The sequence below is a fragment of the Myotis yumanensis genome, unplaced genomic scaffold (assembly GCF_028538775.1).
Source record: "Myotis yumanensis isolate MYYU_CA2020_CCGP unplaced genomic scaffold, mMyoYum1.0.hap1 SCAF_10, whole genome shotgun sequence".
Classification (NCBI taxonomy): domain Eukaryota; kingdom Metazoa; phylum Chordata; class Mammalia; order Chiroptera; family Vespertilionidae; genus Myotis; species Myotis yumanensis.
In genome coordinates, this window is record NW_027223761.1 from 18761710 (window position 1) to 18787278 (window position 25569).

The 25569-nt window shown below is 39.6% G+C and overlaps 1 protein-coding gene across 6 annotated transcripts in view; it reads left to right on the forward strand.

Annotated features, from left to right (window-relative positions):
• The first annotated feature begins 1537 nt into the window (after positions 1-1537).
• The window catches only part of LOC139018947 (fatty acid desaturase 2-like protein FADS2B), a 29054-nt gene continuing 5022 nt past the window's right edge, over positions 1538-25569 (forward strand). For 2 of the 6 annotated variants that reach the window (XM_070428015.1, XM_070428016.1), the window contains exons 1-9: positions 1538-2113; positions 9125-9235; positions 12994-13191; positions 14793-14894; positions 19852-19977; positions 22458-22518; positions 23621-23697; positions 23890-23987; positions 25175-25271. In XM_070428015.1, the coding sequence (XP_070284116.1) occupies positions 1724-2113; positions 9125-9235; positions 12994-13191; positions 14793-14894; positions 19852-19977; positions 22458-22518; positions 23621-23697; positions 23890-23987; positions 25175-25271 (1260 nt within the window). In that variant the 5' untranslated portion in view covers positions 1538-1723. The remainder of the gene's footprint in view (positions 2114-9124; positions 9236-12993; positions 13192-14792; positions 14895-19851; positions 19978-22457; positions 22519-23620; positions 23698-23889; positions 23988-25174; positions 25272-25569) is intronic. The other 4 variants (XM_070428020.1, XM_070428019.1, XM_070428018.1 and 1 more) reach the window with 3 other exon arrangements.

Sequence of the window (25569 nt, forward strand, 5' to 3'; positions counted from 1 at the left end):
TCAAACTTCACTTATACTGAAATTCCAGAGCTATCCTGGACTTATATATGTAGCTTCTGAATACCAAATGTATTTATGTTGGATTTATAAAACTCCCATACAGAAATTATGGAAATTACTGAGGGTTTCTGTAAATACCATAACACTTATGTTAATTTAATGTAGTTCTGAGAATTGTGTTTATTTTTTCACTTTACAGATGGAAAAATGAAAAACCAAAGAAGTAAAGTAATTCACATCATGTTGTACAGCTAATAAGTAGAAGAGCTCAAATATGGTCCCAGATTCTTCTAGCTCCAAAATCTATGCATTTTCTTTCTTTCTTGGGTTCCCTATTTAAGAAAAAAAAATCCTGCTTTATCTAAATTATAAAAGTAACATGTCTTCATTTGCAAAAAAAAAAAATTTTTTTAAAGGACCGCACAGAATAAAAAAAGAAAAAAAAACTTTAATAACAGGGAGAACTAATGCCAATATTTTAGCATTTTTTCTCCAATCATGAGCAGAATATTATTTACTAATTTTTTACTTCTTATTTTGCAAACATTAGTCCATGTAATTAAATATTATATATATAATTAAATATCATATATATATATTCCATTTATACATAAAAAACAGCCTTGTTTATAGTTGGACATTTAAGCCATTGCTGATTTTTAACATCTATAAATCATAAATCATACTGGAATAAATCCCTGAGTACATAAATCTTGGGCTGAAACACTGGTGATTTACTCAGTATCAATTTCTAAATATGAAAATGGTCTTTTTCTATTATTTCTTTTTAACATTAAGACACCACCACCACCATCACCCTGTAATCTCTTCTTCACCTCATTTCTAAACCACCGAGTCAAGTTATGTCTAGACCCTAGATTCAGAGAACGGAATGGAAAGAGTTCGGGACTTGGAATCAGAAAATCTGGATTTACTTCTCACTGATAAGGTGATTGTGGCTCATCTTACCTGAGGTCTTCAGCCAGTGTTTTCTCACCTGGAACATGAGACACTAACAGCACCTCCCTCAAAAGGTTAATGTGAGGATTCAACCAGATAAAGCACATGACCAGGGTTTTGTAAATAAATCATGTGTTCTAGCAAACTGCTGTGGCTGTTACTTTCAGGTATGTTGACAGATTTGGACAGCTTTCAAAGGGAAATAAAAGAGAGAAACTGGTTTACTGTTGACATGCTCTTTTGGTAAATATAAACCTTTACAAAAAAAGTATTTTTAAAAAGTTTAAAAGCCCTGGGAAGAAATAGCTGTCAAGTCCATGAAGCATTCATGTCATCCTGGAGATTTTGAAAGCTTCTGCTCACATGTTGAATTAAGAAATCTAAATGTTTTCATTCAGAGAGCTAGGAACCCAACCCACCTTGATGCAGAGCAGAAAGTTACTTGACAGAGCCTAGCCCCTCCTCCTGGGGGTGGGGGTGGGGGGCGGGCAACAACATTGTGCCGGACTACCATTGGTCACAACTCTTTACTTAAGGACTTAATGGTGACAGATGCTGCTAAGAGACCAGCCAGCAGGGAGAGAAGTGAGGAGAGAAAGGTGGTTCAGCCTCCATCTGGGGAGAAAAGATTCAGGACAGACAGAAGTGAGAGGCTGGGGATATGTTCACCATCAAGTTTGGGAAGAGAAAATTAAGCTAAAAAGAAGTGTTCTGTGCAGGCATCATACTACAAATGGAATAAAAGGGAAAGAGGGATTAGTTTATGATCCAATCAGAGGTGAGGATTAGAAGTTTCAGGAGTCAACCCAGAAATCTCAGGGTTTCTGTGATGATGAAGATTGAAGAAAAGCTTGCAGGCAATGGGAGCCTTGTAGGAAAGAGTCAGCTGCCCCTGGAGGAGAAGCATCAGGCAAACGACAAACCAGAAGCAAACGGGAAAGCAAAGGTCTCCCCAAAGCAGGAGGCAGATGAGAAAGGTGACACATCTAGAAAGAGCCTCAACTTGTACAGTTGGCAGGAGATCCAGAGACACAATCAGGAGACCGACCAGTGGCTGGTGATCAATCGCAAGGTCTACGATGTTACTAGCTGGGCAGACCGACATCCAGGTGGCCGGCGGGTTCTCAACCACTATGCGGGGGAAGATGCCACGGTAAGGAACGCCAAGTTCTATCCTCTCTCTGTTCCAGCTGCTGGCTGGGTGGGACCTTGACTCTCTTCCCAAAAGCATGTCAAGTAGGTGCTCACGCTCCACAACAGCTCATCTCCTCCCAAACTAATTTTTCAGGATTCCTATCCGGCAAGGATTCGGAAGCAATATAAGCCTCAAGGTCTAGCTATTATCTGAATCAGGTTTGGGATGAGCTCAGATGTTGACAGTGGGTACTATATTTGTGCCTTCTGGTTTTCGTTTTGTTCTTGGTGTTTTGCTTTGAAATGGAGTTGCTGTTTTGTAAGAAGAAAGTTACAAATAGGTGAGTAAAATCTCGGGGGAAAAATGTACCCGAGTATAAATTTCTCAGGCTCTTTAATTTGGAGTGTTTAAAAGAAAGTCAGTGATTCATCTGTTAAGCATACTAGTAAAAATGTTGTTAATAACAATGGTGAAAGCCTACAATTACATAGGCTTTTAGGCTTTGCAGAGCTCTTTTGTGTCCTGCAGCTCATTCAGTGTCAAAGAGGTAATACAACTCACTTTTATGGAAGAAGAAATTAAAATCAGAGAGGATAACTGATTGGCCCAAGGTCACCCAACAACAGAGCTCAGATTCAAAAACTTATCTTTCTTAGCTTCCAATCTTCCACTTTTCTTCACTACTTCTCCTCCTCACCCTCCCCCACCAAAGCAGCAAAGGAAATAAAATAGTGTACCATTTATTGGATGCCTAGAATACCTTAGACACATTCAAATGCATCACCTCACTTAAACCTCACCATGGGGAAGGTGGATACCATCTCCATATTACAGATGAGAAAGTTAATGTTCAAAGAGGCAAATAATGCACACAGCCACCAAGTAATATTGCCAAATTTTGAAATCAGGGAGGTGTTTTACCATAAAAACCTTTGTAGCTGAGTCCTTACAAATAAAATTTCCATGTAACATTTAATAGGAAGGTCTTTTGAATCCTTAGATGCATTTAGGAAGCCCTTTTAAAATATTCTATAAGGAAGATTACTTTTTGCCAATTAGAAATTTTATTGCCCACATTACACAGTTGAAGAAATGAGAGTAAAAAGATGTAACTAACCTTGTCCAGCCGGAATGTCTCAGCAGTTGAGTGTCTGCGGAGGAACCAAGAGGTTACCGTTCAATTCCCAATCAGGATACATGCCCAGGTTGTGGGCTCAATCCCCACTAGAGGGAGTGCAGGAGGCAGATGTTCGATATTTCTCATTCATGTTTCTATCTCTCTATCCCTCTCTCTTCCTCTCTCTCTCTCTCTCTCTAGAAATCAATAAAAACATATTAGAAAAAGTTCTAACTAACCCAAAATCAGAAAATTAATATGTGGAGCAGATTCTTCTTCTTCCACCATCTTCATATCTTGATTCTACAGTCAGGAAAATACATTTCTGAACGTACCCAACACTTCCATCAGACATATTTTTTAAACAAAGTTCAACCTTTTATTGAGAAAATGAGCATGTGCTTGTAGCAAGGGATGGGAGTACCTTTGTATCAGGAAGATAGATGGTGGGTAGGAATCCAGAGAGCTGAGGATAGAAGTGAGGTAGAAAGAATGTGTGCAAGGATAGAAAGAGAAAGTAACAAAAACAAAATGGAATAAAAAATACTACAGATTCCTAAGTATCCCTTCCCGCATTCCCACAACTCAGAGAAAATATGGTTGTTGCTTTCCTAACTCAAGTCATAGAATGAACTCAGAGGATGTGTTGGCAAAGATGTGGGTCTCAGCCACCGTGAAAATCATGGATAAATTCTAAGCTAGAGGCAGCTCAGATGATAAATCTCTAATTTGCTGATCATTTTTACCTCCCAGAAGTTAGGAAAAGACGTGATTCTGATCTAATTCTAGCCAACAAGGAAAATTGATTAATAAAATAGAAACTATCAGAACCCCAGGGGAAAATACTCATGCCACCTTAGGATTCATATCCTGAGAATGAAAATCCTGAGCATGTTCAGTCATGGACCTCAGACATTAGGAAGTGAATCCATAAATGTTCAGAGAAAAGATTCTCCAAGGGAAGGTAGCTCAAGAAGATTGGGAGGGTGCTGGGGAAATTCTGACAACCACAACATGCTGTGACTACTCAGTGAATGGAGAGCCTGGGATTTGGGGTCCTTCAATGAACCCGGGAAAGTTATTGGAATGCCCTGCACCTCAGCTTCACCATCGGCATTACCCATGTAACTGGTTTATGGTAAATGGAACTGATGCTTGTAAAATGTTCAGAACAATGTCAGACACTTTAATAAAGTTCCATTCCATTGTAGCTACAACTATTCATATCTCCGACATCCATAGCCTCTGGGGTGTGATTATTACTTTCTGTTTACTACCAGCTTAGAAATCCTGATTCTATTGGGTGCCATCTATTGGAAACAGAGGGTACAAGGTGGAGGGCACCATGCTTTCTAGGGAAGGAGGGCAGAACAAAGCCAGAGGCCTTGATGTCCAATACTCTCTCTATGACTTGAGAGGTCTTTGTAGGTTATTCCCTGAAAGGAAAACGTGGACCCAAAAATAGTCTCTTTGTGTTGGCCCTGGACTCATGACTACACGTGTCCAGAGTGCGCACCTTTTTTTAAAATTTATTTACACAGTAACTCTTCCCCAAGCCTTCATCCTCCTCATAAAAGGTCATTCATTCACTTATGAGTGACTGCATAAGTAAATAGGATGAAGGACTCTAAACTGACTTGTGGATATCTGGCTTAGGTAACTAGGTGGTGATATCTATTATGGGACAGGGGAGCCGGTTTGTAGGGAGAGTGGAAAGAGAGGGAGAGTTTGGGCTGCAGCTCAGCTGAAAGTATCATAGAAAAAAATATCTTAGTATAAGGAAGAGTTTTCAAATATTGAAAGTTCTCAAGAAATAGAATGAGTTGCAGTGAGAAAAATAACTCTCTGCTTATCCCTGAGGACGAAAAGAAATCTGGGTGAGTTCATGTGACATTCTCTACTCCAAATTGGTTCTCTCCCAAGAAAATAGTAAAAAATGCATTCTCCTCACAAATCGGCCTCCTCACAACTCATGCTCTACCCAAAATATGAGGCAAACTTGTTCTAGCCATTGCTTTGGAGCAGATGAAATCTGAAAAGGGTGAACAGAGAAGAAATTACTCGATGAGGTGGTAATGGGTATCTGTGGTTGGGCATTGAATATTCCGATGAGCTTTTCTGAAGGGAGTAAATCAAGGCTCTAGTGATTTTGTTTTGCGATTCATGCATACATTTGTCATCAGTTTTTTCTTTCCTGAATTTTGGGAAATTTAAACCCACCTCAGATGAATTAAATAATACAAAAATGCAGTCATTTAATGATGTCTGATTCCAAAACTTAACCACCTATCTAGATTCTCAATCGGTTTTGGAATGACTGAATAAATGAACATAGGAATTAATGAAACTATGGGGCAGACAGTTTCTGAGTAGTAGTATTATTCACATTTAGAAAAAAAGATGAAGGTTTAAAAAACTAAGTAATCATCCCAATATAAACCAGCCTGTTCCCCTACTAGCCTGCACTGTGACTGTGGGTGGTTGCAGCTGAAGAATTGGCAAGCAGAGTGCTGGCTGAATTTCAGCCCAGACATTCCCTCCTGGCTGGGTGCCTTCATGCAGGGCACAACCTGGATACAGTACTTGAATTGTAAAGGCAAGATTTTGTCTCTGGCATTACATACTTTTCTCTTCCACTAGGAATTATACTGCTTTTACAGTAAAGCACATCTTGTTGTCCCCCATTAAAAAGCAGCAAAAAATTATCAGGATTTCCAAGCCTGTTGTGAAAATCACATTTTTCCTGTGTGTATACTGTTTTGAAAATAATAAATTTTGATATAAATTTATGAATAGGTTTAGGAGTACAGATGATGGTTGAGAAGAAATTCAAAAGGCTAACAGATGAAAATGGAGAGGCTAAAGCAGCAGAAAGGTCAGAAAATGAGAGATACAGTGGATAGGAAGGAGACAGTAATGCTTAAGAACTATATCCTCTGAGTTCGACACTTTGATGATCCCAACTTTCTACTTGTTATAAAAACTCTATATTCAGCCCTAGCTGGTTTGGTTCAGTGAATAGAGTATGGGCCTGTGGACCAAGGGGTCCTGGGTTTGACCTCCAAAGGCTTGTACCTCTGTTGCAGGCTCCTCCTCAGCCAGGGCCCTGGTCGGGACATGTGCAGGAGGCAACCAATCAATGTGTTTCCTTCACATCGATGTTTTTCTCTTTCTCTTCCATGCTCTCTAAAAATCAATGGAAAAATATCCTCGGGTGAGGATTAAAAAGAAAAAAAGAAAAACCCTATATTCATTTATTCATTCATTCATTTCCCTTATCCATTAGACATACATGATCACATGCCATACTCCAGGCATACTGATAGATGGTACGTATAATGTAATCAATAGTACATGGTCCCAATCTTCAAAAAACTCAAAGATCACTGGAGAAGGGGCGGAGACACAGGTTGTTTACAATATAACCTGAAAAGTTCTAGGAACAAAGTGTCATGATGTTGCTCCTCTCTTGAGAGGTCTTTCAAAAATATATGTACATGTTAAGGCTGGAATGGAGGTTTACAGCTTCGTGGCTTTAAAGTCACAAAGCCCTGAATTCAAATCCTGACTCTACTATTCACTCTGGCATTTGGGGCCAGACATTTCTCCCCTCTGAGACATGGTTTCTTTACCTTTACAACAGAATCAATGAAACCCCACAGCACTAAGATGATGATTGTGAATTGGCCCATTGAGTACCTTGTACATAGGACACATTCAATAAATATTGGCAGTATCTCTTTTCCCCTTCATTTTATCCCCTCTCCTTCCTTCAGCAGGAACATACTTGCCCAAGAATGTTGGTAACAGAACTCGTTTTTGCAGGTCTTTCAAGAAGGGATTTCACAACTGACTCAACATTCAGTCTCTATTAGGAAATTCTTCTAAATCAAGTATTCTAAGACTAGCGAAACCTTTTTATTGTACTGCCCATCAATACAATAAAAAGAATTTTACAGAGTAGGGCAATGCCTACTGTTCTGGAACACTGTGTAGGTCTTCAGTACCTGCTATCAGAGTACTGAACCTTGCAGGGCGTCAGAAGAAATACTGAACCCAGAGGAATGTGATTGTCAGCACACTGTTCCAGGACTTTGGATGACTGCTCAGACTAAGATGAAATTTCAATAGCTTACCTCTCCTTTACACTCTGATCTATATCAATCAGAATGCTTTGCATTCTAATCTGCTCCCAAACAGCAAGCAGACCATGATTTCTCAGTATGGATCATCAGGAAATACTTTAATCACTTTCTTAATCATTAAATGATTCTCTTCATGGTTAGGGGAACTAAGTTTCAGAATCATTGAATGTGACAATAAAAAACACCTTTCAAATCATATAGTTTGGCATTTTCCAAGGGGGTTAGAGGAGGTGTGCAGAAGCAGAATGGACAGTCGAGCTTGGACTGCTTTTATCAGATACAAATCTCTTTTCACATCAGCGAATCTAGGCGAAATAAGTCCAAAGAGTTGATATTGCAGCTTTCCAATTAATCTTATTCATTATATAAGCACCTTTTTATAAGTAGGGTATGTACTTCTTGGCTATGTCTAAAGTTGCTCTATGATTTAAAGATGGTGAATTTATCATGTTTACCAAAATAATTCAGAGCTCACAACACATTAGAAATTGGAGTATAGGAATAAAATATCTGAATTGCTGCATGCAGAGAAGATAAGTAGTAAGTTCTTATCACTAGAGATATACAAGAAAGATAACTAACATATATTGAGAATTGTCTATCTGCCAACCATATTCTAATTAATTCACTTAATACATATAATTCTTTTCTGACTTGATCAGCTATTATCGTCACTTTCATGTTAGAGAAAAGAGAAGTACAACTAGGTCAAGAGACTTATCCACAACTACACAGCTAGTAGGTGGCAAAGCTAGGATTTATATATAGGAAGATTGCTCCTGTGTCTACTTAATTAGTACTATGCAACAACATAACTCAGAGTAATGTGTATGGTTTCCATGTATTCAAGTTACAACCTTGTTTATATTTCTTCATTTTTAATCACCCTCATCCCCAAAGCCATAATAGCAGAAAGTCCAGCATCTTCCTCTTAGAAAATCTCCCTCCCTCCACAACTTTAAATCCCCAAAGGAAGAGGATGTCTCTCACTTCCAGATATAAGCATGATATAGGAACCACTGCTGCTTCTCATAGCCATTTGAAATCTTTACTTAGCAAGGGACCTGAGATGGAAAAGTAGAATTGATCAACTCGATTCTGTGTCTGGCAGCCACAAGCCCCTGCAGATACTGCCTCATGTTTTTAGGACCAGTGACAAACTTAGCCAAGAGTGTGCTACTCCAGATAATCCAGAGCTCAAGGGCTATACTCCCACACTTTCTTCCATATTTTTCTTAAACAACCATTATCAACTTTGTGGTTTTTGTTTTTGTTTTTAAATAACTTAATTCAAGAACTCCATTCCTCTGGTCCTTGGCTAAGAACCCAGCGGCAGACTTGGATGGAAGACATGATCTGCATAGCCAGTCTTGATTGCTGCATGCCTTAGCTAGCATAAGCAACTTCAACCCCAAGCGTGATGTTGGACTTGAAAGATTTATCATGGCCCATAAACTCAAGCCACTATTTCTTCTGGTTCTCAATCAAATAAATAGAGGTCTCTTCCAATTCTTGGGGAAAATCTGGCTGCATTGGACTTGCCTAGTGAATCAGTGCATTCAGTAGGTGGATCTCCAGCTTTCATAGAGTATTTCCAAGGGTAATTTTGTTCAGTCCACTTGAAGCATCAGCCAGGAATTGTATGCAAATTCTCTACAACAGAGTCTGTCTGGTTCTCAAGATGGGCACAGGGTGAGGTCAGGAAGGGGACTAATCTGTAGATAAGCATGTCTCTTCTAGCCTCTAACAATTCCCTCTGGTCTCCAGGATGTCTTCAGAGCCATGCACCTGGAGCTTGACATTGCACGATTGTACCTTAAGCCACTGCTCATTGGAGAGCTTGCCCCAGGAGAGCCCAGCCAGGAGAGAAACAAAAACGTGAGTGATGTCTCAGGCCTCAAGAGTATGTGGAGGGATGGGGCCAAGGTATATTTCAGGTTCAACTTATCATTTTCTGTGAGCACCCAGCCATCATGCCTGGGTGGACCTACAGTAGTGTGAATAAGTGGATGCCACATATTTCCAAACAATGTTCTCCTCCCACTCAGAACTCTGAAACCTCTGTGAAACAAAGGAATAGAATTTTTGGTCCTGTGCCAAACAGTAATTCCATGTCTCTAAACACCTACTCCATGCCAGGTAATTTATACATATAATTTTTGCCAGTGACTGCTTGTAATTATTAGTTTAATGTCTATGTCTATGCTCCCTGATACACTGTGTTCCATGAGAGAAGAGATTGTGTCTATGTGGCTTATGTCCTCAGGACTCATCTGCACAGGATCAGACATATAATAGAAACTGCATAAATAGCTGTTGCATCAAAGATGTGACTATATTCTGACTACTGCCCTTTTGAGGTTTGGGGAAATTATAGTCCAGGAAAAATGAATTCCTTTCTGAATGTCCCACAACTGGTGTGTTGAAGTACTGAGACTCTAAGTCACTCTTTTCTGACATCTATCCATTAGGGTTTCCCAAGGAAGGACATCACTCTTTCTTCCTCCAACACTTTGGCTACCTGAGCATTGTCTTCCAAAGGACAGGGTCTCTATAAGATTAAAAATCACCAGGATGATTTTACATAAAGCTTAAAGGGATTTCAGCTAATAAACAGCTTGCACTTTATAATTCTTTGGAAATAATTTGTACAAAGTGCTAACCCCATCTATCCCTGTGAGGCAGGTAGAATAAGGATTATATTTCCACTTTAAGAAATGAGGAATCAAACTCACAGAGGTCCAGGGAGAATCTGAGGATATAGAACTGGTTATGTGTAGACCTGAGACAAACACTTAAGCTCACCCAGTGGTTCTCAACCTGTGGGTCTCGACCCCTTTGGGGGTTGAATGACCCTTTCACAGGGGTCGCTTAAATACATCCTGCATATCAGATATTTACATTACGATTCATAACAGTAGCAAAATTGCAGTTATGGAGTAGCAACGAAAATAATTTTATGGATGGGGGTCACCACAACATGAGGAACTATATTAAAGGGTCGTGGTATTAGGAAGGTTAAGAACCACTGCTTAGATCCATGTGCATCCCACAAGTCTGTGTGTGTCAAGAAGCATGGCTCTGCGTTCAGAAGGGTGAGCTCTGAGGGCAGACAGCTTGGACTCACAACCTAGCCCTGCCATAATTTGTATGAGTTTAGGCCAGTTACCAAAACTCTCTGCAGCTCATCTTCTCTCTCTGTAAAATGGCAACAATGAAACCAACATCATCAGCGTTATTGGGATATTATGGAAATTTTTAAAGGCATTTAAATGCTCAGACCAGTGTCGGGAACACAGTAAATGCTCAATAAATTTTATATGCTATCATTATCATGAACTCAATATCACTTGGGGCAGGAGGCCCTGAGTTAAAAGAGGAAGATAATGCAAAGCTTGTTTATCCCAAAAATATTCTCTAGGGAAAAGAAACTCCCACTAATGGCTAAGAGCTATAAGTGTTCATTTTTTAAAAGAGTGTTGGTCTCTGGAGGTAACGATCTACCATAAATTTTCTTTAGTGCATCTATGCGAAGATACATATGTAAGTACAGATAGATATAAAACTAAAGAAAATTTAGGGTTACCCCCAGAGATCAACACTCTTTTAGACAATGAATGATTATCTTGTATTTACCCAGATATATATGTAGACAATTAGTGTTTAAGCACAAAACTGGGTGTCAGGAAGCATAAGTTTAAATCCAGCATCTGTCACTGACTTGCTGATGGTTTCAGACCAATCACTCTTCTGGGCTTTGGCAACCCTGTCTCTGTAAATAAATAGGTTGGAAAACATGACCAAGCTCTGAGGCACTCTAGAGATGACCTATTAAAATTATGTATGGCCTCCAGATTCCAGGGTTGATGAGGGCCTCATTGATGAGCCCATCCAGACTTTTCCCAGGCAAGTGAATTTTTAAATGAAATTGTTTGACATCTAAAATTATGTTCCTAGCTCTTTTTTATTTCAAATTTCTTTCTTACATCGGAACAATCCTGTTCTTTCTTATACTCTGGTCACTTTCCCAACAGGCCTGGTTTCAACCCCATAATAGTCATTAAGCTAAAAGATATTTCTGCCCAGTCTTTGCACTGGCTCTCTAGTATGATGTGACAATGGAGGCTAGCATTGTACATACACACACATGCACGTATGCCCAGTGCATGTGCACAGAACCAGGACCTTTCCAACAAGCAGACACTCTAATGCCACTAGAGATCTGTCTTGTTTCTGGGGATCTATTGAGCAGCTCACAAGGAATTTATCCATTGAGCTAATCTAAGTGACCTATATCTGTTTATCTTCATCATCGTCTATGAACCAGCCCTTTGATAATATAAACAATTGACAGTGTAACAGACTGACAGATCTCAGAGGGAAGGAGGGTGGGAGGGCAGGGAGAGATTAACCAAAGAATTTATATGCATAACCTATGGACAGACAACAGTGAAGTGAGGCCTGAGGTGGGGCAGGGGGCAGGTGGAGGGGACAAAGGGGCAGAAATGGGGGATAACTGTAACACTGTCAACAATAAAAATACTTTTTTAAAACTGTAAAATATCACTTGTAAACTGTTCCAGTATCTATGGTAACATAGATCCATACAGACAACAAAGTTCTCCAAAGCATAACCAGAAGTCAGTCAACACCTGAAATAATACTGATTGTTTCAAAAACAACTGTTAGACTTTTGTATATATTTTTTTAAATATATTTTTATTGATTTCAGAGAGGAAGGGAGAGGGAGAGAGAGATAGAAGCATGATGAGAGAGAATCATTGATCGGCTGCCTCCTGCACGCCCCCCACTAGGGATCGAGCCCACCTGTGCCCTGACGGAGAATTGAACTGTGACTTCCTGGTTTATAGGTCGACATTCAACCACTGAGCCATGCTGACCAGGCTGACTTTTGTATATCTTCACTGACCACCACCACCCCTCAAAAAAAACATTAATTCTAAGTTCCATGCAGCTTAAGGACAGTTGACAAACCACTACTCATCTTTCTCCTTTCTAAAGAAAAAAAAAATTATCATAACATTTTTCAAAGGATTTTTTTTTGCTCATTGTTTTTTATTTTTAATTCTGCCCTATTAAATATATTAATACTGTTATGCCCAGATTTCAGGATCCCCAAGAAACCACATCAGGGAGCCAGCCAGGTCCGATGCAAAAGCATAAGAGTCTTTATTCGAGCTAGCTCGGCTCTCCCACCTCACCGACACAGCAGCAGGAAGCAGAGAGAGAGAGAACTCTGTGTGGAGAGAGGTTTTATAGGGGATTGGAGTAAGGGGAGGAGAAAGGGCTGTGGCCTTGCCGATTGGCCAGGTGCAAGTCGGTGTCTTGTTCCTGGGTGTGGCTAGCAGAGGCTTAGACTTCCGGGAACAAGCTCCTTGCCAAGCACATGGCCAAGGTAAGATGGAGGGCGTAGCACTTACCCTGGGGCAAGATGGAGGGCGTAGCCCTTACCCTGGGGCAAGATGGAGGGCGTAGCCCTCGCCCTTTCAAATACTAATAAATTTGTATTTATAAAATTAAGATATTAATAACTTAATAAATATATATTAGTAATTATGATCATTTGAGCTTTCTTTCTCCTGAAAGAACTAATTTCCTCCTTGAATATTTCACAGGCCCAGTTGGTGGAAGACTTCCAAGAACTGCGGAGGACATTAGAGGCTATGAACATGTTCAGTGCCAACCTGGGGTTCTTTTCCCTTCACCTCATCCAGATCTTGATTTTGGAAGTGCTGGCTTGGCTAATGCTGTGGCATTTTGGCAATGGCTGGCCAATTACAATATGTATTTCCTTTCTTCTCACAATTTCTCAGGTAAGCAGGTATCCTAAGCCCAGACAATGGCTTTGGGGGAAGGTTCAGAATTTCTTCTTCTTTCTTTAGATTGGTGTCAGCTGCTGCTGGATACTTCTTGGCAAACTAATCATTGGTGTCTGACCCAGCAGATTATCAAACCTTGCTGGGCCCAAGTTCTCTTGACTGTAAAATGGGGGGATAACAATTTTTTTTATAAAAATTTTCTGAGGAGGACTAATCAAGTTAATGTGAACAACACCTAGCACAATCACTGGCATAATGCAAATATTTAATTTATGACAATTGCTACTCCTTACCCAATTTTGTCCACAGAAGTTCAGTTTTCACTCACGTAACATTCATCTTTATTTTTCATTCATTAACCAACCAACATTTATCAATGCATAGACCATGAATTCTTCAAGAGCAGAGAATACATCTTATCTATATATATGAAAGCCTAAGTGACCGGCCGACCATTCGACCATCTGACTGGTAGCTATGACATGCACTGAACACCAGGTGGCAGACACTCAATTCAGGAGCTGCCAAGCTGCTGTGACTTGGCAGCTGCAGTTCTCGGGTGACGCACCCAGAACCAGAGAGGAGGGAGCCTGATTCTGGGGTGCATCACCCGAGAACTGCCCTCTCTCAATCCGGGACCCTTTGGGGGATTTCGGAGAGCCAGTTTTGACTGGATCCCCACAGGCCAAGCTGAGGGGCCCCGCCGGTGCAGAAATCCATGCACCGGGCCTCTAGTCTGAGAATAAGAACATATAGATTCTGCCATAAATGACAACCAACACCTGGCATGTAGACTCGATAAATCTTTGCTGACTAAAGTATGAATATCTGAACATAGCCTTCTATGAGCACAACACTGTGTTTTGGACACAAAGGGAAATGCACCTGGTCCCTGCCTTGGAAATGAACCATCCAGTGAGGAAGATTGCCATTGAAGTATCTAAACATATTACATGACAGAATGACATTGATGCCAAGGAGAGGGACAAGCATGTGTTGTTGGAGCAGAAAGAGGCATTTAATTCGGAATGAGACAAATGGGGAAGGTTTTATGAGGAATTAACATCAATGTTAATTCCAGAATATTTTATGTTAACTTTTTTCTTAAAAGCCACATTGCACGATTCCTTAAAAAGCAACTTTAGAAGAAAAGAAGCAAACTTTGGCCAGGAACTTTACATGTATTTATGTTTCACAACAGCCCAAAGAATAAAGTGCTATTATCCCTGCTTATCAGATGAAGGACGAGTTTCAGAGCTATTGATAACTTGCCAAGAATCCTGCAGCTCAAAAGTGGTGAAGAACGGTTTAGAACCCAAATCTTCCTGACTCCAAAGGCCATGCTCTTTCCACTCCACACTGGAAGATTTTGATGGTGGTGGCAAAGAGAGCATTCTAGGCTGAGGAAACCACCTGCACAAAGGCACAGAGGTGGGAAAGAATGTGTTATGTGTGGGAAACAGAAAGTGCATTTGCCTTGAGGTCAGACGAAATCTCCTACTGTTCTTCCCAAAAGGGCTCCTGAATCAACTAGTGGACTCATTTGTTAATTTTTCTTCCCTTCTCAGCTCCTCTAACAACTTTATCTCTTCTAGGCCCAGAGTTCATTTTTGCAGCATGATACAGGTCATCTTTCCATATTTAAGAAGTCCAAGTGGAACCACCTGATGCACAGATTTGTGATGTGTCATCTCAAGGTACAGGATGTTCAGGGAGTAGGAGGAAATTATCAAAGGTTATTTCCTAAGGCAGTGGTTTCCAAATTTGCTTGTGCACTCAGATAGTTAAAAAATGTTTGTGCACACCCTGAAAATAAATATAAATATACTAGCAGTGTAGATACTATGCATATATGCAAATATGTAAGATTACATTATAATATATATGCTGAAAATAGAATTTTAAATTTTTATAAGGATTTATTTTTATTTAAGAAGCTCTAACATTTTTTCTTACCCAAGTAAGCTTTTTGACCCAATCCCTGGCACCCGGTTAAGGAACTCCTCACAGAAGAAGGGTTGTGCCTTTAAAAATGAAGATATGTTCTATAAATTCACAAATAGGAATATTTTTAGGAGGGCTCTGAAAATTTACTGCTGGGAAGCTAGGGAAAGCCAGCAAACCTGAATAGTCCCAAAAGGGTGTGGCTGTGAAGAAATAAAGGAAACGGTGCAGAAGAATAGATAAAAATGAAGAGAAAGAGGAAGAGTGGGCAAGGAAGCTCAGATGGCTTTGGTCAAGAGTTGAAGGTTGCAAAACCCAGTCTGCTGGAAAAAGCAGGTGTCCATAGCAGTTGGTCTTATCCTCACTAACATAAGCTCCAGAAGGGCAGGCACAGTGTCCTGTGCACCATTGCAATGCAGCACCCAGCAAAGTGTCCAGCACATAGTAGTTCTACAATGAGCATTTGTTGAATGAGTGGATGAATGGATGGATGGATGAATTATTTATTTATTAATTAATGATTGAATGAATGAATGAAGCCAACCAAGGACTGCTAAGAATGGCTCTTAGTCCTGACTCTGATAAAGTTCACTGTGTGACCTTGAGGGCGTCACTTTCTATAGCTGGCCCTCAAGTGTTGTCATCTGTAATATTAGGAGATAAATTTGAATTTGCTTTTCTATGACATTCTAGGATTTGATGACTATGTGCTCTGGCTCAGGAAGATAGGAAATGCCTCTGAGCCTTTCACTAAGCCAAATCCTTCCATTCAAGCCAGACCCTCATAGGAGAAACTCATAAGCCCTGCTTCAGAGCCTCTTTGTTTTTTCTTATTGAAGTGACTTCATATTGAATTGGAAGATACTTGGTTAGAATCACCATCTAATCCTACCCTGTTTTCAGTTGAGCAAAATGAGGCTTAAGTACCTTAAAATAACAGAGAATTGAGTCAGGATTAAGGTAAAAAATATCTGTTCCCCCACATGGTTAGAAGGAATAATACATTGTCATTTTATGTAACAAGTTTAATGGGAAAATTCCTGTAAGTATACTATTCGGCCCTTTATCCACTAGTGTTAGATGAAGTGTTTTGGGATTCACTCAGAAATCTTTAAAACAGAAATAAAGCAGAGGTGGTTCTTTCTGGCATTGTGGAATTCAGGTAGTGTACCCTCTCAGCCTCCGTCCCCTACTCTGAGGTAGTCAGAGGAAAAATGAGACTCATCTGCTCTGGAGATAATTGACAATTGATTTGATGCCAGTGAATGGAATATTTTAATCAACTCCACCCTTGCTGGTACTTTTTAAAAAACTACTGCTTTCCCATTGATCCAAATTTGTACACAGCTCTCTTGTTATAAATTGTGTCTCCAGAAACAATTTTGAATATAATCTTGATGACTCATAACCAGAGTAAATAAATGGTAAATGGCTCTAAAAGCAAATCAAGAGTGGTCTATAATGGATCAATGGGGGAAAAGGGAGACATCTATAATACTTTCAACAATAAAGATTTTAAAAGTAAATAAAAGCAAATCAAGTGCACTCAGGCAAAACTAGTGATTTCTGGGCAAAACTAATATAGGCTTCAACTATGCACAGGAGAGAGTTACCTGTGGGGAAGAAAGGTGGGCTGGCGGGGGCGGAGGTGTTGAGGGGGGACAAAGAAAATTATCCCATAAACAGCAAATATCTCCGCTTTGTACATGTATGACAATTTTAAATTTCAAAGCTTGATTTCACATTAATTTACCCTCCTCCCACCTGGAAAAGGCACAGATATTGAAATTCTTTGGAATTCTCATCCACCAGCTGTGCAAAAATAAATACATTTTGGTCTTTGCCATGCTCGCATAAGAAAATAGTGTTTCTGAAAATAAACCACGAAATGTCTGCATACATTTTGGACTTCTGTGCAATGTGAAAATCAAAATGGACTCCCTGTAGCATATTTTCACCCCTCACTCCCATATGCATATTTTGCAAACTATAAGAATCAAGTGTTATTATAGAGTTAAAGAAGCAGAATAGTTGAAATTAAAATCTTCCTTAAAAATCTGGCTTATGTTGTTTCCATGACTACATTCTAAAACATTTTGGGAGGAAGAGTGTCAAGCATGGTATTTCCTGTAATCCTTCCGGTAACCTCATGCATTTTACAGATGATGAAATTGGTCAAGGGCACACACCTAGTAGCAGGACTTTAGATTCAGGATGGTTTCAGTCCAAACCCTGGCTACTGCCCTAAGAAAGGACATAATGTGAAAATGAAGAATGACTTAGGGTGGTTCCTGTATGGAACTAGGTGCCCAGTAGCCTGCTTTGCACGAAGCTGATAATCTTTACTTCCCCAGGGATCACTCTCTCCCTTATCTCCAGAAATTCTAGCTTCCAGACAGAGGAGCCAGGGAGGAGCCAGCTGCTTTAGATCACACCCACACCACTCTGACCACTGTTCTAAGTTCCACAACCTTGAGCATACACTCTCTGACCTTCGTGAATCAAACCCTGTCTCTCATATTACCAATTTCCATAGATAGTTTGTTGGCTGAAGGGTATAGTAAGCTGGTAGAAGAGGCCAAGATATTGGCTACCAGAGGATTTAATTGAAAGAGAGAACCATTGCTGATCACAGTGTCCTTGTTTAGTTGTCTCCTGCACTTATTAAATTATATGTTTCATGAATGTGGGAATCCCATCTTATCATGTCTATCTTTATATTCTAAATATTGCCTACTTCAGTATCTGATACATGGGACAAACTTCAAAGTACATAATGAGTGGGTGAATAAATGAGTGAATACACAATTGTAAGAGTGAGTGGGTGGTGTACAATTTGATAGGAGAAATGCAGAGTCCATTGGAGCCCCAAAAGGGGGAACAGAAACTGATGACTCCATGTTGAGTTTGAGATGTCATGCGACATCCAAAGGAAATGTTTTGAAAGTGATCTCCCATTCAAGCATGAGATTCAGGAGAGAGCGATGGACTGGAGAGAGATTCCTCTGGAAGGACATTAGGGAATGTTAGAAGTGAGAAGAGAATACTGCTCCTGATGATTGAGGGCTTGGATTGCTAAGAGAAAACTGCAGTGAAGACTATGGGAAGGCAATGCTAACAGATTTTTCAAACAAAGCCATCTCTTGTATCATAGTTGTATAGTGTGTTCCCGGTAAGTCACTTTAAATTTTCTGATAGCCACATTTTAAATTGTAATTTTATTACTCCATGTATTCGAATATCATCATTTCAATAGGTAATCAGTATAAAAATTATTAAGATATTTGTATTTTTTTATCTTGAATCTTCAAAATTCAGTATGAACTATACACTTACAATCCATCTTAATTTGGTCACATTTCAAATATTCAATAGCCACATATGGCTATGGCTACTGTATTGGCTAGTGAAGATCTAAAACATGTATTGACCAGTTATTAAGAGATGTCAAATTCAATCTAATAAAGAGGGAATATGCAAATTGACTATCACTCCATCACAAAGATGGCAGCACCTATAGCCACAAGATGGCGGCACCCAGTCCCTTCAGCCCCACCAAAGTCCCACAGTCCTTTCAGCCCAGCTGGGAGGGCAGCAGGAGCACAGTGCATCTGGACCCGCCCTCAGACCCCCAGCCACCCAGGGCTGGCCCAAGGCGCAAGCAAGCCAACATCAGAGGCTTGCCTGCACCTCGGACCGGCCCTGGGAAGCTGGGGGTCTGAGGGTGGGTCCGGCTACACTGTGCACCTGCCGCTCCACCCCTCCCCCTCGCCCTGCTGGGCTGAAAGGACTGAGGGACTCTGGCGGGGCTGAGGGGACTGGGCACTGCCATCGTGTGACTATAGGCGCTTCCCTCTTTGTGGCAGAGTGATGGTCAATTTGCATATTCCCTCTTTATTAGATAGGATGAGAGCATTGAAGCCTGGACATGCAATGATCTGAGCCAAGCTCCCCTAGGAGATCACTTCAAATCCATATTCTTTGAAATATTCATTGAAGTAGAATTCCTGGGGCCATTTTTTTCTACACAACTAATTAAAGTCTTAGAGCTGAGGTTTCCTTTTAAATTTTTAAATAGAAAAACTACTCTCTGCCACACCTACATCCAGAATTTTTTTATAAGAATATTTTTTTTAATACTCACCCTAGGATATTTTTTTCTTGAGAGAAAGAGAGAGAGAGAGAGAGAGAGAGAGAGAGAGAGAGGAAGAGAGAGGGAAAGACAGAGAGAAATAGCGATATGAGAGAAACACATTGATTGGTTGCCTCCTGCACAAGCCCCAACCAGGGCCCGGGCCAGGGAGGACCCTGCAACCAAGGTAACTGCTTTTGACCAGAATCAAACCTAGGACCCTTCAGTCTTCAGGCCAATGTTCTATCCACTGAGCCAAACTACCTAAGGCCAGAATTTTTTTAATGAGAATCAAAATAGGAAGATAGGAAATTGTTTCATTTCATCAGAGTCTTATAATTTTTCACCATCAGGTGTTGTTTGAGCCTGAATTTATGTTCCTGACTCAGATGAGTATTTGTCTGTAGGCTTTGAGAGTGCCTGTCCAGTGAATCATTCTGTGACCCAGCAGTGGGAGCAAGTTTGAGAAGCTCAAATATCTTGTTTTGACTTTGGCGATGTATGTAAAAAATTCTAATCTGAAGGGCATTTCAAAAGAGAAATCTTGCCACCACTAATGAATCCTCTCTTCTCCTCAGGGCCTGTCAGTGAAATGGTGGAATCACCGACATTTCCAACATCACACAAAACCAAACATTTATCCAAAAGACCCAGATATTGATGTGGGTCCACTTTTCCTGGTTGGAGATTTGCAACCTATCAAGGTACGTTTAGAAGTCCTGGCTAACAGAAGTTCCCAGAAGTGGTTTCTAGAAGTTTCTAGATGATGTTCTTAGAAAGGCCTATTGCCTTGTTTTGGAAAGATCAAGCTAGAGCTTCCAACTTCACACGTGTTCTGAAAAATCTCTCTTTTTAAGCCCAGGATGTGGATTTGAAATAACTGAACCTGGGATTGTAAAATTAGGAGGTGTGGAGTGCATGACTCTTATGTCCTTAAAAGTCATTCAGTACAACCTCCTAGTGTAAGAAATATAGCTCATATCACTCTGCTTGAGCAATCCTGATGACAAGCAGATACCTGCCCACTTCCTGTTACTAACTTTGAAGCAACATATGCTAATGTTAGGTAGTAAAACCAGGTGATGTGAGGTCAGCAATGACTCTCCAAGAATATAGAGACATTCACTCAGGGAAACAGGTCAGTACATTCAATAAGCACTAAAGTACAAACATCTAAATCTCTAATTATTTCAACTAATTCTATCTCAGTTAGAAGAAACAATGCTATTCTTTTTAGTTTGTGTTTATTTTGGTACATTTACACATGAACCACAGCCCAAATGCTTCTTAAGATACTTAGAGACCACACCTGTAATTTATATCTTTTAAAATATAGAAAAAGGAAGGAAAAAGTCAACTCCAGAATTTCTCAATGGTTGATATTTTTAAAAACCTCACTTAATGTCATCATGTAAAGGACAATCAACAAGTTTCTTTGAAGTCTTCATTCAGTAGAGGAGGTCTGAGGACAGGGATCCTGGGAGTTGGGTACTGAGGAAGAATCTGCTATGTTCCCAGGACTATGACTATTCTGGAGTTTTATAAAAATAAGAATCTAGCTTAGTTGCTGTCTGGGTCTTGTAGTACTCTCTTTTCCATCTGAATTAGGAAATAAATTCTCTTGCCTATATTTTGAAAAACAAAAGCCATGGCTGTGGTTGTGAATCAGTTGCTTTTGACCATGACTCCACAAACAAATTGGACCTCTCTGATGTTTGTGACCTTCATGCTCATCACTAAAATTGCGACATTTGATTTATCATCCCCCCTGACAAAGAGGGATTTGTCTCACTGAAGTCCATGAAGCAGCTTGACCTTCTTCAGAAGGGGCTTCTCTAGGGCCTCACAAATTATTGGGGCCACCTCCCCAAGTTTTACAGTTGCTCTTGGGACATATCCCTAGCATCTTAGGGATCTATGTAACATAGTTTCAAAGCTACTGCACAAAACATTACTTAAAATTATTTATACTCTAAAATTCAGTTGTTTCACATCAAAAAATAGTTCTGATGAGTCTAGAATATTTGCATTCTCGCATTTTATTGTCAATATTTCTATCACTTTCTTCAAACATTGATTCTTTCAACAAGCATTAATTGAATATTCTATGTGCCAGTTCCTATGCTCCTGGAAGACAGCATCCTCCTTTGGAATGACACTCAAAACCAGCCTTTCTCCTAGCTTTGCTAACTCCCAAGCTTTCTTCATGTATTTCCTTTTCCATTTCCCTACCACTTAAATATTTGGAAGTTTGAGAGTAACTGAAAATAACTATTATTATGTCATCACCATGATATTTCTTTTTATTTATAACAATATGAGAAGAAAGGATCAGACCTACTTTCCAAATAAGAGAAGAAATCTATATGTAGGTGGGAAAGTATTAAAAGAATGGGGAAAGCAAGAGTCAAACCTTGCCCATAGTGTAACTGAGTGAATATACAGATAAAATATACAGCAGGATGTGACTTACCATTCATTCATTCAATTAAATATTTATTGAGTGCCTGCTAGTTATTGAAGATATAACCATTACTTTTATTCCTCCTCTCGAGGTATTTTCTGTCTTCATGCACTGAGAACAGATTAAATGAATGAAGGAGACCCATAGAAAATAAATCAAATTTCCAGTACTGATATATATAATATCACTGTGCTTTACAAATAGTAAATTACAGCATGAGATCCATGATCAGAACACAAATGAGGAAAGATGGAACAGATAGGAGAGGCCATGCCTGTATCTTTTATCACAAGGTATCTATTGAATGAATGTAGATAGAGACTGAACTTCAAGCAGAATTGTAAACACCACTGTCAAAGAAGAGCTAGAAAAATTCATCAGAAATGTACCTTTTCAATCACCACTCCACAGAAGGACCAAAAAAGTCTCAAAATGGCTTCTATGGTAATAAAATTTTTTTTAAAATGATCATAATCCACATAGTCAAATGGAATAAACCATCTATACAATTGTTCATATTTAATTAAGGCAAAAAGATGCCACAATATTTCTCCCCACTCCACCTCTGCTTCTTCTAGTGCCTTAAGTTCAACAACCAATGAACTCTGATCAGATGGCTCTTTCTGTAGAGATTTAGACACTCACAAACACACAGATGTCCTTGAGTGTAATGGCCAGAAGTATTGTCACTTATTTAAGTTTTATTCTCTCTCCATTCAGTATGGCAAGAAGAAAATCAAATACATTGACTATGAAAAGCAGCACCTTTACTTCTACATGGGTGAGTCTCCTTGGAGCCAAATTCCTTATCATTCCACTTCCTTAAAGCAAACAGTAGTCAAGCTAGAAGACATGACTGGTGTGCTCTCACAGAGAGACCAGCCCATGTTATCTTATAACTGAGAAAAGCAGAATGCCTTCTTTTAGACTTACTGGTGTGGAAAACTGAAAAGGAAATATGGAGAAGCAAATAGGAATCTTTAATAGGCTTTTCATCACTCTGGATATTGGGTAGGGAAAGAAATGCTCTGATAAGGATGGAAGACAGGATGCCAATCAAAGAGTCTTGAATCTAGGACTCTAATTGTGGAAAGACTAAACACCTACAAGAAGAAAAGAATAAAGTCCTTAAGGAAGCCATTTCTGGGTCATAGGAGATACATCTCAGAAGGACAGAGAAAGCATTTATAATTGTAAGATTTCTAACATAAATGCTCTAAGAAAAGAAAGGCATCCCAGGGATGTGGCCCTGAGCTGTTAGAAACTATGCTAGTATTTCTTCAAGTTTCTTAGTATGTGGGATGGAAGAAATCATTTGTGCTGAGAGGTTACATAGTTTGAGAGTTTGCAGGTGGACACAGCCTAGTCTAGAAGAGGACTCAGAGGACCTGACTAAAGTGTGGTCAAGGAGAGAGTCTGTCAAAACCCAAAGGTTCTCCATAAGACTTGTTTGTGCTCTGGCCTCACTGATCCTGGGGGAAAGGCAGGCAAATGATTCTTAAGCCAAGAAAGGAGTAATGCTTCTTTATTTCTACCTTGACATATTGTGACCAGGCCCTATCCTGAGGATTGTGAAGGATGGAAGCTTTCCATAGACCTTGAGATAACTTGAAAGCTCACAGCAAGAGCTCTTTTAGGATGCCTCCATCAAGAATGACTCAAATCTTGAAAGCTTCCCTAGTCTTCTTGAGGGAGCTTGAACCAAATTCCTGGTTCAGCCTCGTAGAATCAAAAAATCCCATTTTGGATCTCAAGCTTGCTGTCTTTCTCAGAGGCAACATTGCAGGGTGGCATGTTAAGGAGATAGAGCCCTGCTGACTTGCACTGAGGACACATTCTACTCATGTGTTCAACACATTTTTTGTTATTATTGTTGTTTTCAGTTGGGCTTCCCCTCCTCATGCCAGTATATTTCAACCTGCAATCCATGCAAGTGATGTACCTCGGAAGATATTGGAGGGTGAGTAACAACTCATTCTCTGAAGCTAAATCAAGTAGAAAATGGGAAATGAAAATGCTCAGTCTCTTCCAGATAGAACTTTTTGAATAGCGAGACGTAAGATTTAGCCAGTACATGAAGGGACCCTAGCCCAGTGAAGGGGAAATGAGATTGTGTTCAGAGCATCTAACTTTCAGACACTTCTCTCCGCAGGACATTGTCTGGGTCAGCAGTTTTTACATCCGCTATTTCATCACATTTGGCCCTTTCTATGGGATCTTCGGAACAGTATTGCTCATATATTTGGTCAAGTAAGAAAGCAAGAATATCCACTTATTCCCTAGATAATTCTCTTATCTTCCTTATCTAATCCATTTGTGATTAGCATAAGATTATGACATCATGCCCCATTCTCTGTAACTGTGAAGAAAAAAAAAAAGTTGAAATATTTGAGGAAGAAGTGCTCCTTAGAAAAAAATATTGGCCCGATCTTCTCTTTTTGTTCCCATTTGCTTAATTCCCAATTAAGTATTTCACCTGACCCCAAAATCTTTTAAAACTGTAATCCAGTTGGACATCATAATCCTTCCAAAGACAATGGAAGAGAAGAAAATTTTTTTAAAAGACACATTTATTCAGTGTCATGATCAGACCATTACATTTAGCAATCAACAGCATGGGTGCAAAAACAAACAAACAAAAAAAAAACTTACATTAAAACGCTTTGTTGGAATGCTTTGCACTTTCCACAGAACAGAAATTAAAATAACCTGTTATACAATTAGTCACAAATACAGTCCTCGAGTTTTGTTTTGTTTTTGGCCCATTCACATGAGTATTGTCTAACACATGTCTTTATGACTAAGAATTTTCCCAAAAACAAAATGACTTCCCACTGAATAGCCCTCTTCAACTTCCCAATTTACCCCCCTCATTATTTTACTTTATTATTCTAAATCCTACATAATAAATAAAGATAATAATAGCTACTCTACTTTAGGCACTTTGCTAAAGACTTAATAGGCATTCTCTCATTTGCTGCAATCCTCGCACGACCCTGTATTGTGGATAGTATTATTTTATTTTCTGCTAAGGAAGCTGAAGCTCAGAAAGATTTAATCACTTGCCCAAGGCTACAGAGCTAGTAAGGTCCAATGCAGTACCAAACCAGACCTTGAACCCAGCTCTATCTGATGACAAAGTGTAAGCTGTGTATGCCCTTAAGTTAGGTATTTTTTTTATCCTTGCACCAATGCTACAGCAAACTTTGGGGCACTGTTTCTGCACATTAGGCAGCAAGGTAGGTCTTGTGACCAAATGCCTACTGTGTCATTTCTAGATTTAAAGAGGAAAATAAATGACCACTATTTTACTGGAACCTTGGAGTCACTTTTACTTCCTCCAATACTCAGCCAACTCTGTCAGCAATTATGTAAGCCCAGTGATTGGAACTGTAACACCTCAAGGAGTCATCAATTCCTCCTTTTATTCTCCAAAGGTTTCTTGAAAGTCCTTGGATTGCATGTGTTACGCAGATGAGCCACATACCAATGAAAATGAGCAGAGAGGAGAACAGAGACTGGCTCAGTACTCAGGTAGTAATGAAGTTCCTGGGAGAGGATCCTTCAAAGCATAATGATTTAGAGGGCTGTGACAACTTCCCTCCAATAATATGAATTCATTCTTATCCAATGCTTGCCAGAGACCAAGCACTGTCAACTACTTTGCATCGAACTACATGAGATAGGTGCTATGATTACTCCCACATTGCAAATGATAAAACTGAGGCATGAAGAAGTTGGGTAACTTGCATAAGATCACATAGTTAATAGATGTTACAAACAGGTTTTAAACACAGGAAGTTTGATTTCAGAGCCTTTGCTCTAAACCAAG